This window comes from Crocodylus siamensis, chromosome 9 (assembly GCF_052110815.1).
Source record: "Crocodylus siamensis isolate JL-2025a chromosome 9, ASM5211081v1, whole genome shotgun sequence".
In the NCBI taxonomy this organism is placed as follows: Eukaryota; Metazoa; Chordata; order Crocodylia; family Crocodylidae; genus Crocodylus; species Crocodylus siamensis.
Window position 1 is genome coordinate 60785612 of NC_143403.1, and position 13337 is coordinate 60798948.

A 13337-nucleotide genomic window follows, 5' to 3' on the forward strand; every position below is an offset into this window, starting at 1 on the left:
TACCAGTTTAGAGTAACTTCTGTCCCTAGCCTAGATGCTCACACATGAAATAAGGTTGCCAAAAGAAGAGAAGAACTTACAGAAATCCACCTTCAAGTTTGGAAGCAGGGAAAGTACAGTTATTAACTATAACTACAGGGTCCTAAAAAAACCCACAACCATATGTCTGTGGCTAACAAGACATCTTCACCATAAGTTTGCTTCCTAAAATGTATCCTGTAACATTCCCCATCACCACAGCTGTAGTTAAGACCATTTTGTTCATCCCTACAATTTGGTAGTTTGAAAGGGAAGATGCTTCTTATACCACAAATAAACTGTGACATTTATTTTAAAATAAAGGCCATAATTACACTTGGCTCTCAGCCAAAGGAGCCTGCTGATGGCTATACTGGTCCATTCTGTTTGCAGTCAAAGCAATGGGAGTTTACCAACTCTGATGAATTCATTCAATCAGAAAGAGTCAATAATTCAACAGCATCAGCTGTAATCCTAAACTTCAGTTTCAAACTCCTTTTTTTTTCATTTAGAAAGCAAATTCACTATTCAGTTCTGAGCTTCCAAACTGCAAAACTGTACCAAATGGGAGCATTTCCATTTTAGAAAAGTTTAAACAGTTTTGACTAAAAAACAGGCTCACTCCCAAAGGTTTTTGGAACAAAATTAAGAAAACAGCTCACCTCTATTTGGTTTCCAAACCTCCTTCAACAAAGATTCACTTTAAAAATTGAGAATTTGCAACAGTGAAGTCAAATTAAGCAACCAAAGATATACATGAAGAGTAGGAGAAGAATACACTCATGGGTTTGCACCATTATAATTGTCAGTGCAAGAAGCTGCTGTTCTGCTGACAAACATTAGATGGCACTTTGGAATTTTGCAGCTACTGTATAATGTTATACAGTACATACTTAAGAGATTTATTCATACATGATAGTCAGGTGCTGCTAGCTATGGAAAGAACAGCAAGGTATTCCACAGCAACAAGAGTCTTCATGCTAACATAAGAATATTTTCAACTATCTGCAGCGCCTACATAGCTAAAATACCACCACCCATATTTAGAACGTGCTCTGAAAACACTATGTAGCGTGTGTCCTTACAGAACTAAATTATGTTAGAGGAATTAAAATAATTCTTATCCGTCTCTAAAACAAAGGCCAATTTTTCAGGCATTGACTTACTAACTTTTTGGGTTTGACAGAATTCCTCCATAAGGATATTAAAATTAGGTAGCTTGGAGCAACTAGATTCAGTGTAGGCTGTGCTAGCACTCTCATCAGAAGCAGTTCTCTGCAGGTAATGCACAAGGTCTTGACTTGAGTCTGCTACGTGCTGGCACAGCAGAAGTTAGGAGTGTTCACACAATGTTAAGTCCCTGACAAAAGGCACTTTAAACCCCATATCAATAGATCCACTTTAAATCCAGCTACTACTGAACTCAAGTAATAGTATTCCTACTCACTTTTTGGATATGTACTTTGACCATCTGAGGTCTTTCCTGAAACCTGCTGTCTAATCGTGTGGGGCTATATTCTGCCTAACACCCATGTAACCATGTAACCTCTAAAGCCTCTAGGAGGAACAGCAGCTCACGCAGCCACCATTCCTTTCAGGGCCTTCCAAATATTGCACAGCAGCATACGTGGGGCACTGACTTTGGCCCTATGCTGTTCTCACCTCACTTCAGATGCTTACCATCTTTGCTGCCATAGGAGTAAGAAGATGCTACGATTCCTGTTTAAATTTTGGCCAGTCCCAGCAATGAAGCACGGAATGGGAGTGTCTTGTATACCCATGCAGGAGCAGATCAAAATCTGATTCAGGTCTTTCCCAGAAAGTCAATGGGACTCCTGTTCATTACACTGCTATGATTGGGCCCTACATATTGAGGGTCTCAGCCAAATTCTTAATAAAACTAAATCCAAACTGGAAAAATTCTAGCACCTTTAAGTCAGCTCAATATCTGCAATGATGCAATCAGTGTGGATTAAATTCCCCTTAACCCATTATAAGACAGGGGGTTATGGCACTGAAGCTGAGAAACAGAACTACGAAAGTATAGATTAGTTGGAAAGCAACACTGTTCTTGCCTGCACTGAGCTTACCTGCAAGGAAGGTGCTGTCAATCTACTAATGTGGGCACAAACATTACTCACAAGAAAAAAAAAAGACTCTACAACCGCAGGGCACCATAGACTGTAGCTAATTAAACTTGACAAACCAGGCAAAAAGGGAACTGTTTGCCCCTGCAGAAGAGCTGGAGTAGAGGAATGGAAAGACGAATAAGAGAAGCAGGAGACTTGTGTACTCAAAAAAAGCCTCAGTATAGTATTTTGACACAAGCATGCTAGCTGTAAGTGTGTGTGTGTGTGTGTGTGTGTGTGCGCGCGCGCGCGCGCATTTCTAATAAACCTGTCACTGTAATATCAAGGCACTAGAGATAATCCCAAAACTACCATCGAATTCTAAAACCCTATATTTTTAGTTTTTGGCAGAGAATCTTGGATACATTTCAGTAAGTTGATCAAAGAAATCGATTAATCTCTGTAATTTAGAAGTAAATACAAAAAATACATCCATTAGTTGCCCAAATCTATCAAGAACTCTCTTTGGGACACCAACACAAATAGGCCTGATTCTGCTGTCATTGATTTTGCACAGGTAAAACTTCATTAATTGCAACTGAACTAGCCTCCCCTTACACCAGCTTGAGAGTAGAGCTGGAACCAGATGTCTGCCCTCTGCTCTTAGACAGGGCACAGTCACACACAGAGGTACTGGTAATATAAATCCCAGGATACAAGTTAAAAGCTGGACTTGGTGGCACTTTCTCAATAAACATCTGCATTGATTTTGCCCTGTATTTTTGCATTCCTGCTGTGTGCTCTGCTGTACTTTTCAGTTTATCTTTCACTTGAACCTGAACCTCACTTCACAAAAAAGGAGTGTCACTTTTGGCAGAAACCAAAGATAGCTCAGAATTAATATGCAACACAGAAGAATACATCATACAGCAAACCTCCTTATCAAAAAAAAGGGAGTAGCGGGGTGTAGGGAGGAATCCACTGTTAATTTTTAACTGGTCTGCTGTTTCCACTGCAAACCAAACCATATGCTCCAGAGAAACAAGTGATCAGAATCTTAAACACAAAATGTTCTGTAGCTTGCTTTCCACAGGGTGGTTTCGCTTGAGCAACTAGAAGCACGTCTGCACAGTAGAAAAAGAATGAATTGGGTGTTATTGTTAACTTGGTTGATTAATGGCATTTCAAGAGGTTCTTTCAAGTTGTCTTCACAAACAGAGCCAGTTTGGGATCTCTCTCAAGGCTCTTAATTCCTCCCTCACCTTCATGTCAACTCCTACTTCTCCCTAATGTCTTGGTTAAGTTTGAGGGAAAGCAGAGCAAACATTTAAACCGTTTACTGATTTTATGTAAGACTCAATTTAAGAGCATGCCTATGCTGAGGAAAATAATAAAAAATGTTACCACCTGTTTTAAGGCATAGGAGGGCAAGATTCAGCAGTCTGAAATCACGTTGACTCCTGGGTTACACGGCAAGCCTAACTGAAATGCCAATAGAGCCTCATTCTAGAGACAAAGCAGTTGAGCTTGGGAATTTGCAGGGGGAGGGAGAGGAGTGGGGGGCAGCATGGGAAGGTAGGACATTAAGCTTGTCTAGTTTAATAACAATCTGGTCTACCCAGCATTTTTGTACTATACCACTATGAAACCAGTATAACAAGAGCATTACAAATGCCCAATGTAGACATAGTGATACTAGCATAATAGCCCTTCAGACCAATGTAACTGCATGCCCACTAGAGGCTATAATGGTTTAGCCATTTAAGAATTAAGAAAAAAAAGAGCAAAAAATTGATACCCTGAAGTAAAAGTTAAATTAGTATTAAAATATCCTAGACCTCAGTGACTCTTTAATAATCCTTTATAAATGGGATAATCACAAACCCTGCTGCAGAGAAATCCTCCATTCAATTAGTCACTTCTAAGAGAGCAAAATTACTACGCGTTGCATAACAAAAGGTACAAACAGGACACTTAATCTTGCCCCACACTGCAAAGACATGCAATATGAGCAACCATATTCTCACAGCCATTCAGAGGTGCTGGTTTTACGAGACAGACATTCACCTCACCCTTTGCTATGTATGATCAGGCCCTACATAGCTAAATGCAGGAAGAAAAAACAGATATAATTACAGTTGGAAATGTTACATCACCCCATATGGCTAATTAAGGCAATATTGTTCAAATGGCACATGAGGATTAATTTCCCAACACAGCAAGATTCACACTGTGAAACCATGAAACCAAAAACACTATGTTGACAACGTAGCTCATTGCCCCTGCTCCTCACTACACCCACCTGCACACACACAGGGTGCATCTATATGTGAAATTAAGGCAAACCAGTCAACTCTGGAGCACGTCGAGCTGGAGTAAACTGCTCCTGGGCACAGCATCTACATGTGCGCCTCGGACAACAGCAATTTGAGCTTGGATGGAGCAGTCTTGGGCTTGCAGGAGGTATGGGGTTTCAGCTCTGAGCTCTGGGTGGCAGTGTCAGGGCTGGCTGGGGCATGTGGGTACTGACCCTGTGGAGCTGTGTGGCTAGGCAGCAGGCAGGAGTCTGGCCCTTGCCCGGTCACTGTCTACATGTGCGTCTCAGCACAGTAATTGACCCCGCCATAAGATAGTACTGTCCCTGACAGTACTATCTCATGGCAGAGTTAATTAGTTTGCTGCAGCCTAATACCAGTGCACATGTAGACAGTGACACTTTACTGCAGAGCTAATTAGTCTTTGGTGTTGTTAAAAGATATTGCTAAGAATATTTTTGGAAAGTTTTCTTTTGTTACCTATTAGACTATTTACCTATGTATACACAGAATAAGAAATATAATCCAATAAACTGTAAATAGTTAAGAACACTGGCATGGAGTTGACTCTATAGAGGAAAGAGGGACCCGCGTTCAAATCACTGGTGTTCCTCTCACAGCACTGTCGCCTGCCTCATCTATCCCTTCCAACTGAAGACAGGAACATCCTTGGGTGTTCCCAGGTTACACACAGAAAAGACAGAAATCACTGCAAAGGCCTTCTAACAGATTATGCTAATTCCCTGAAGTGATGCAGAAGGAAGGAGCACTGGCCAGGGAAAAACAGGGCAATCGGTAATGGCATTCACTTGGCCTGTGCGAAATTTCGCTGGCAGTTTTGTTTCAATGCTGTTTTGACTCAATTCAAGCTCAAAACAGCAAAATCAAAACAAAACAGAGAGCTTCAAGACAGCCTCAAAACAAAACGAGGCAAGTCAAAATGCTTCAAGATTTTCAAAACGTTTTGAGTTTTGATGCTCAAGCTGGGCTTGCCTGCAGAGAAACAGAAACTAAAGTAGTGAGAGGGAGACAGGGGAAGGAGTGCTCTCATTATTGACTGTGTAGCTGGCCAGTAACTGTCATCCTTCCCTGAGGTCCCTTCCAATCCCAGCACTTTGGGGAAGGGATGGAAAAACTGCATAAAAGGCAGCATTATTTGAACTGCCCTGCTTTCTGCCTTGGTGTCAGTTGAGTAAGAGCGCACCGTAACACACACACGGTGTCACCTACCCATGTCACGAGTTTTGCCTGTCAGCAGCCAGAGGTACAGGGCCCCAGAACCCAGACTTCCCGCCCCAGAACCCAGACTTCCCCTGCACCGACCTCCTTGACAGACTCCGTGGCCTCAGCAGGGGCTAGCAGGCCTGCAGCTTTCACCCTGCTGTGCCTTAACACACACGGTGTCACTCATGAGTTTTGCTTGTCCGCAGCTTGAGGTGCAGTTTCCCCCCAACCCCTGCACCTATCTCCTTGAAACTTGGCAGGCTTTGTGGCCCCAGCAGGGGCTAACACCCCTGCAGTATTGATCCTGCTGTGGCTTAACACATACACGTGACATGAGTTTTGCCACCACGACTTTGAGGTGCAGTTTCCCCAAAACCCCTGCACCTATCTCCTTGAAACTTGCCAGGCTTCATGCCCTCAGAAGGGGCCAACATTCAAGTTTCATCCAAATCAGGCCAGAAATGACAAAAGTTATAAGCTGTTTCAAGCTTCCCCATTATAGCCTACGGGTGAAATGTTGAAACAGCACTGAAACAGCAAAACTGTTTTGACAAAACGAAACGGAACAGCAGTTTTGAATTGAAACGAAACAGTATTCTGTCGAAATGTAAAAACACAAGTTGAAACAGAACGGTGCCATTTTGCACAGCCCTAGTTCACGCCTGGGGTCCTGGAGCTATGCCAAAGCAGCAGCTCCTGATGATAAGCTCACTGCGCAGGTATAGCACAGCTGAAGCAGGGTAAAACTATACCCCTTTGGATGCCCCCCGGCCAATTCTGTGCTGTGAGGATAATATCAAACCCAGTTTTTCTTTCCACATAGGAATGACTATTCACATGGAACAGATATGAGGAAAAACTTCCTAACAGTATGAATATAAGGACAATGTGGAACAAGCTGGTTTAGGAACAGAGTTAGACTAGATGACCTCACCAGGTCCCTTCCAACCATCTCATTCATTATGTAAAATACCCTATTAAGCAAAGAGAAGATGCAAAAAGCTCCCTTCAACAACACTGTCTGTTAACAGAAGGATGGAAAATATGGATACAGAGTTAACAATCAATGAGAAATTCCTGTTAATATCAGTGTTAGTGAAGGTGTGTATGTATGTGTGTGTGTGAGAGCGAGTCTATGCACGCGTGCACATACAAAACTCTATTTTGATTTCAGCTGTCTGGTAGTGTCTATTTAGACAACTGTTAAAGAAGACTCCTAAGTTCTAGTTGGGCTAGAGAAGCCACCAAATAAAAATTAAAAGACCAGGCAATAAAGGTCAAACACACGAAATCCAGCAAACCTTTTTATCCAAGAGATAACTATAAAAAATGTTGCGTATTGTTATACTTCCTTTTAACTACCACAATTTGAAATGCCAGAGAGGAAGTCTTGTAGGTAAGGCACAGGACCAGAAGTTAAAGATCTGGAACGTACCTAATTCTGCGCAACACCTTCGTGTCACATAGCTGCTTTGTTTCTACTTTCTATCCCATAAAATAGCAATAATACCTGCTGACCTTTCAAGGGAAGGGGAAGACCGAAATTCTCATAAAATGCTGCAAATTTTTTGGAGATTAAAGTATTGTTGCATGTTTTTTATTAATGTGGTAGGCTAGTCAAATTAATATTTTAATTCTCCACCGTTAGCATGAAAAAGTTGTCTATGTGTACTGACAGAGGCAAATGTGTTTGAACGTGAACATTTTTGGTCAGAACTCTACCTGATGTGAGTTGATTGACATAGCTCCAATGAAGTCCATGGAAAGATGCCAACTTAAATCAGCTAAGGATCTGCCCCTTTATTTTAATAAGTATCACATGTATGAGATGTTTTAATAAAAAAATATTCTTTAATAATTAAAAAATGCTGTGTTATGAATAGCTGGTCATCCAATGATAACATTGTCGTTCAGGGTACTGCAGTCCAGATCCTACTCATGTACATTTTCATATCTTCCCCCCATCCCCCATCTTATTTCTCCACATCAGTAGGAATTAAGTTGAAGTTTGATTTGGACCAAAGTGAAATAAAACTGGGCAGATTAAACAAGATCTCTCACACATGATGGGTATGATGGTTTATCAAGCTTATAGAAAAAAGAAACCCCATGAACCCCAAGAAACTGTTGGAACCTTTAACATTTGTGGGGGGAAAAACATTATTCATAGGCTTCAAAAGTGACATATTTCAAAGTTTATTGTACTATACCTCCACTGGTGAAATGATAAAATGGCCAACGCCATGTACACTGCTGGCAGTCCAACAGCTTGGGACCTCAAACAACAAAGGTCCTGTCTGTGCTAGAAAGATCTATTGACAAGTTTTGTCAGCATACACCAACCACCGTTTCCAAGCCACCAAATGGTATACATATCACCATGCTTCTGCTAGCTCCACACATCCCCACCATAAGCAGCTGTGCCTGACGGATGTGAAGCACACCTTAGGAAGGCATCCCACTACCCCGTCCAGCACCTTTCAAGCCAATGCATTGTGGGATAGATGTAAATTTGGCATTGTGAGATGCCCAGATCCTCCCAATAGGATTTCCACCAACAGAATGAAAGCTGTTAAGCTACAAAATATTTAATCTTTATTTTTTTTAAATGTTGTAAGCCAGGAAAGGTTTCCACCTCCCCCCCTGCTTTTGCTACACATCCACTTTGGGTCCGAGTGGCTCCGTGTCATGTGATACTCTTGTGTGACTTCTCTTGACAACCATCACCCTTTTGGTGGCCTACCCAGGCTTGTTTTCAAATTGTATTTATGTAGGGATTTGGAGCATTTATTTTGGAACTGGACCTCAACAATGTAATCTTCCCCCTTTACAGACTTGGATAACTTCAATGCACTCTCCTCAGACACCTCTGGAGACCATCTGGAAGCTACACACTGAACTAAATGGATTTAACCATTTGTTCAACCTCGTTAACCACCTGGTACACATTATCTCTGTCCTCCAGAAACTGCACTGCCCTGAGCTAGCTGTCTACTTGGAAGTAAACATCCAACACCAAAGAAGTAAAGGTAGGGTCCATAGCCTCTCCACACCCAGGAGCTTTGGCAAGCTTGCTATTTACAGTAAAGGACTATGCAAGCATGGCACCACTTGTTTTTATCAGGCTAAACTCACACTAAAGTCAAAGGGAGTTAACTAATACAGGCAATCCCCACTTACCGCTGTTTTGCTTAGCGCTATTTCGCTATAACGCTCATTTTACATTGATACCCAATGCCACTTAGCGCTCAGCAAGTTTTGTTATAACACTCACGGGCAACGTACAGCAGGCAGCAGGGAGTATACACTAGTGCCACAGAGCATTGGTGGCACACAGCCTCGTTGCGCAATTTAGCACCAGTTTATTTGTGTTGCCATCTTGGTTCGTCAAAAAAAATTATTTTGCTTAACCCTATTCTGCTTAACACTCGGTTTTTCAGGAACCAATTAAGAGCATTAAGCAGGGGTTGCCTGTACTTGGCAAGCTTCAGGTATTCAAAGTGTAGCAATTTTTAAGCAGATCTTCCTCTCGATGGTACGAGCCTCCGATTTCAGTCCTCTGGACAAAGAGGCATTGGGCATCATCCTAGCCCTTTCCTGTTTGCATTAAAATAAACATTTAAATGTGTTACTGAGAGTGGAGGAGGTGGAAAGATGCTTTCTCTAGACATCAAAACATGTTTAAAAGGCTTTCAGAAAAGCCACCACCCTTCATGTTTTCTCCATTTAAGTATCTACTTCTGGGTAAAAATCCTTTTTGAAATTGGATCACATCCCTGATGTCATTAGCTGATCTGACATTTCCTGGTGGTGGCCGAGAGAGAATATCCCATGATTCATTGCTAAATAATGCCTGAAAACACACAGAGCAAAGACAGACAAATGGAACACAAATCTCATGTGCTGTTTGCACATTCTGAATTCACACTGAACAGACAGGATGAAATAAGATTATTTTTCCATTTAGCAAAATGAGGGAAGTGGCTAGCTGTGCTGCTAGCAGCCAGAACGAGAAGATACTGTTGAGTTAAGGAAGGAGCTTAATGTTGGCATAAAAATAAAAAAGAGAGCAGCTGGCAAAGAATCCAGAATGAATTAGAAATAATATTTGCATAAGACCTTGATTTTGTCTTTTGAGGGCTTCAGGAAACTATTACACTTCTGGCACGTTGCCTCTGTCCTCTTTTACCCCTTAAAAACATTTGGGGGCGGGGGGGTTAAAAAAAGAATATTAAGCTCAGAGTGACATCTGTAAGAAGCTTGGGAAAGGGGTATTACAAGGAAAAGCCAAGAGTGACTCTGTGAGCATACAGCAAAGCCATGGCTGCGCACACAGCGCTGACAAGTCACTTTGCGAAATTCTGCTCTTGACAGTCAGACAAGATGTAAAACTGAAGCCCTGGTCACAAGGGTCATTAAAGATCGTATGGCACGTGCTATAAGAGCAAAAGCGTTAACCTTGGTTCCTTGCCCAAATTCCAGCTCAGATAATTAGATTCTATATATAATTCTCTTTGTAGCCTCAAATGGAAAAGCTACTAATTGGATAGTTTTGTTATATTACCTACAGAGGTAAGTTACGTCATATGGAATAATACGCAGAAAATGGTGCATTTCAGCGATAAATGAGTGATCCCTACATACTGTAATATATATCTCGAGAGGGCTTTGTTACACATTACACTTTAAGCTCACAAACGCTGGTCAGTGTTAATGTTATCTCCAGTTTGGAGCAGTCATATGTGCAGGAGAGCAGGGGCCTTGATGACTCCTACCCCCTCCTCTCCTATACCAGGCTCCCCCTGTCCCCACCCCCACTCCATCCCCCCAGGTTCCCCCTGCCCTTCAGGGCTCTTCCCTCCCACCCCCAGAGCTCCCTGCCCCCCTAGACCTCATGGCTCACCCATGCCATCATGTCTCCCAGCTTACTTGTGGCTGCCAGTGCTGATCCAGAGGAGCAGACAGGGAAGGGGAACCTGCCTGCGCACCTGCTCCCAGCACTGAGCCACAGCTGCTGGGGGGTGGGGAGCAGGGATCTGGGGTACTTGGGGGGTGGGGAATGACAGGCCTGATCTGGGGGTCCAGAGGGGCAGCAGGCCAATACAGGCTGGTGGGGAACAGCAGGCTCCGTCTGGGCTGGTGGGGAAAGGGAGGCAGTAAGGGATGAAAGTCCAATCCAGGGGGGCAGGAAAGAAGACAACCGCTCCAATCCGAACCAGCACGGGGAGGTCAGGTGGGGTGTTATACTAACATGTAGCTTAGAGTGGACACACATTAAAAGCTAAGTAACATATATCACAGATAAACCTGTCCCAGAGTGGTGTAACTTTAAGCTGCCTAAAGGGTGCTTAAAAATAATTTTACGCACCATTTAGGCAATCAAGGGGTTAAGAGCTCCAAGAGACACCTGAAATGAACATGCAACAAAGCCCTAATTTGCTTTGTGTATCCTTCCTAATGAAAGGCATGATATACATGTGAAAGCTGCTGTATCTAGAATCACAATATAGTCTATGCAAGACACACGCAAGTACTAACCCAGCATTTTTAGCTCCTTAACAGGTTTATTGCAATGGCAAACTAGCTCAAAAATATGAACACCAGTAGTTTACAAACAGAAACATTTCTTGTCTAGTACCTCAATGGCTCCGGTATCCACTTTCAGCCGTGGCTCCATCAGAATGGTAATTGAGGACCTGATAACTTCAATCCTTCTATTAATGTTAATAGGGGTTGATTAGGACTTGAGCCACAGTCCTGTAGAAGAGCTCATACTTTATCTGATCTATGAATAATTTCATTTGAGAGTTATTAATCTGGCACCTGTCACATAGTTGCTGAGAAAAAAAAAGGGAAGATGTGTTTATCCTTTGCTTGTAAAATGTATGTGGCACCACACACCCCCTCTACTAGGTAATCCACTGGAAAACAACCCACAACTGCTACCAGCTACCTATATTACTCCTTCAGCCCAAGTTCTTTCCTGCTGAAGTTCCCAGATTCAAACACCAATGGCAAAGATGATTACATTGAAGCTTCACAGAGTAATATGAAAGTTGCTTTTACGTATTTCCCACAAGAAACTTCCCTCAAGTTTACCCAGAGAATTTGTAAGACCCAAAGAGAACTCTGACTTGGGCAACTTCCATGAAATGCTGTCCGTCAAGAAGAAACTGGAATAAAGTATTTTTGACATAATAAGAGCTCTGCCTATGTATGGATCAATGCAGGAAACTGGTATGGTCGGAAGGCAACCTCTAAAATCCATAATAGTATATCTGTGAACTAAAAAACAAAAGTCCTATAATGGAACAGAACCTTCAAAATGCAACTTGTTGCTACTGCATTACTCACCTCAGGTTTTGGAGTAATTTGCTGGTTTAAAAAATACATTTGAAAAGTAAGCACCTTATCACTTTACACATTTAGATAGTTAAGGAGCATGAACAAGGCAACACTACATCTGGAAATCATAAAAACCCACACAAGTTCAAATTATGTAACAATAATGGAGAATTCCTCAACTGGGTAAACACTCTGAGTCAAACCTTAAAGATCTCCTTTCGCAGGCAATGGCCCTGCAGTCCTGATTTTTCATACCACTCCTATGCAGTCAAACTCCAGTTGACCTCAAGTGGAAGTTGGGCTCAGTAAGGACATTCTGATTTTGCCCCATGTTTTAAACCACAGTGATAGTATAAACACACTGTAGCTTTACAGATTAATGTAAATACCTCCATGTGGGGCTTAATTATCAAAGACCTATCATTTTCCCAAAGTACTGCATCCCAAGAAGTAAAAGGAAGTGAGTAAAAAAACATTTTCAACAAGGTACTGAAATCTGTGCCACATCACTCAATCAGTGAAACATGCTGGGGTCGCTGTCCTTGTGTTTCACAACAAGACACATGCTATGGAATGAAATGCTGATGGGAAGTGGGGAGATGTTCTCGGCTGTCTGAAATGGGAAAATTCTGGGATGCATGGATTTTAGTGACAGGTTAAGATAAGCAGGCTGTTACCTGCAGGACAAGTTGCTGCCACGCAGTTGCCAGTGGCTGACCATTGCCAATGTTGCACATGCTCATTCGGTCTGAGGGCTGATTAGCACGTTCAAGCTGCAAGGAGACATTGCGCCGTTCTTCTTCGAGTGCGCGGGTGAGCCGCTCGAAACGAGCCTCTTGCTCTTTAACAGATGCCAAAATGCTGGCAGCAGACCTGATATCATAGTCATCCATGACTGTTTTCAAATGTTCCTGCCTGTTAACTGACCAGGGCAAATGGAAAGGGTTAGGTAAAGGGGCAATAGGGCACAGGTCAGAGGTTAAGAATAAAAATTCACATATTAATTACTCTATTATATAGCATTCATGTTAAGCAGCAAACTCCACCTGGTCTTTGAAAAGACTTAATTTCCAACCACTGATTTGATTTTAAATGAGAAGTAACTAATCCATGACTTCCCTGTTTAAAAAACTTCACATGCTCACCTTGGATAGAATTTATTTTTAATTCCTTTGAAACTAAAAAAAAAAAAGGTAGCATTTGCCCGACGAGATTTTCATGCCTCTTGCAAAGCTAATTTCACTGTGCAAATAAAAACATACTTTTCAGATGAATTTAGAGAGGATATTATTTTTCCTTTTTTTCCCCCTGCTGGAAGAGAACATTCCTTCCACCTTTATTCATGTCTGCCTTTGACGTTACAGAT

The 13337-nt window shown here is 42.1% G+C and overlaps 1 protein-coding gene across 16 annotated transcripts in view; it reads right to left on the reverse strand.

The window, feature by feature from the left end:
• Positions 1–13337, reverse strand: part of ARVCF (ARVCF delta catenin family member) — a 444623-nt gene that overhangs the window by 232717 nt on the left and 198569 nt on the right. For 13 of the 16 annotated variants that reach the window (XM_090062536.1, XM_090062534.1, XM_090062537.1 and 10 more), the window contains one exon: positions 12649–12893. The exons of the other annotated variants lie outside the window; for them this stretch is intronic. In XM_090062536.1, coding sequence (XP_089918662.1) covers positions 12649–12893 — 245 coding nt within the window. The remainder of the gene's footprint in view (positions 1–12648; positions 12894–13337) is intronic. 16 annotated transcript variants of the gene reach the window in all.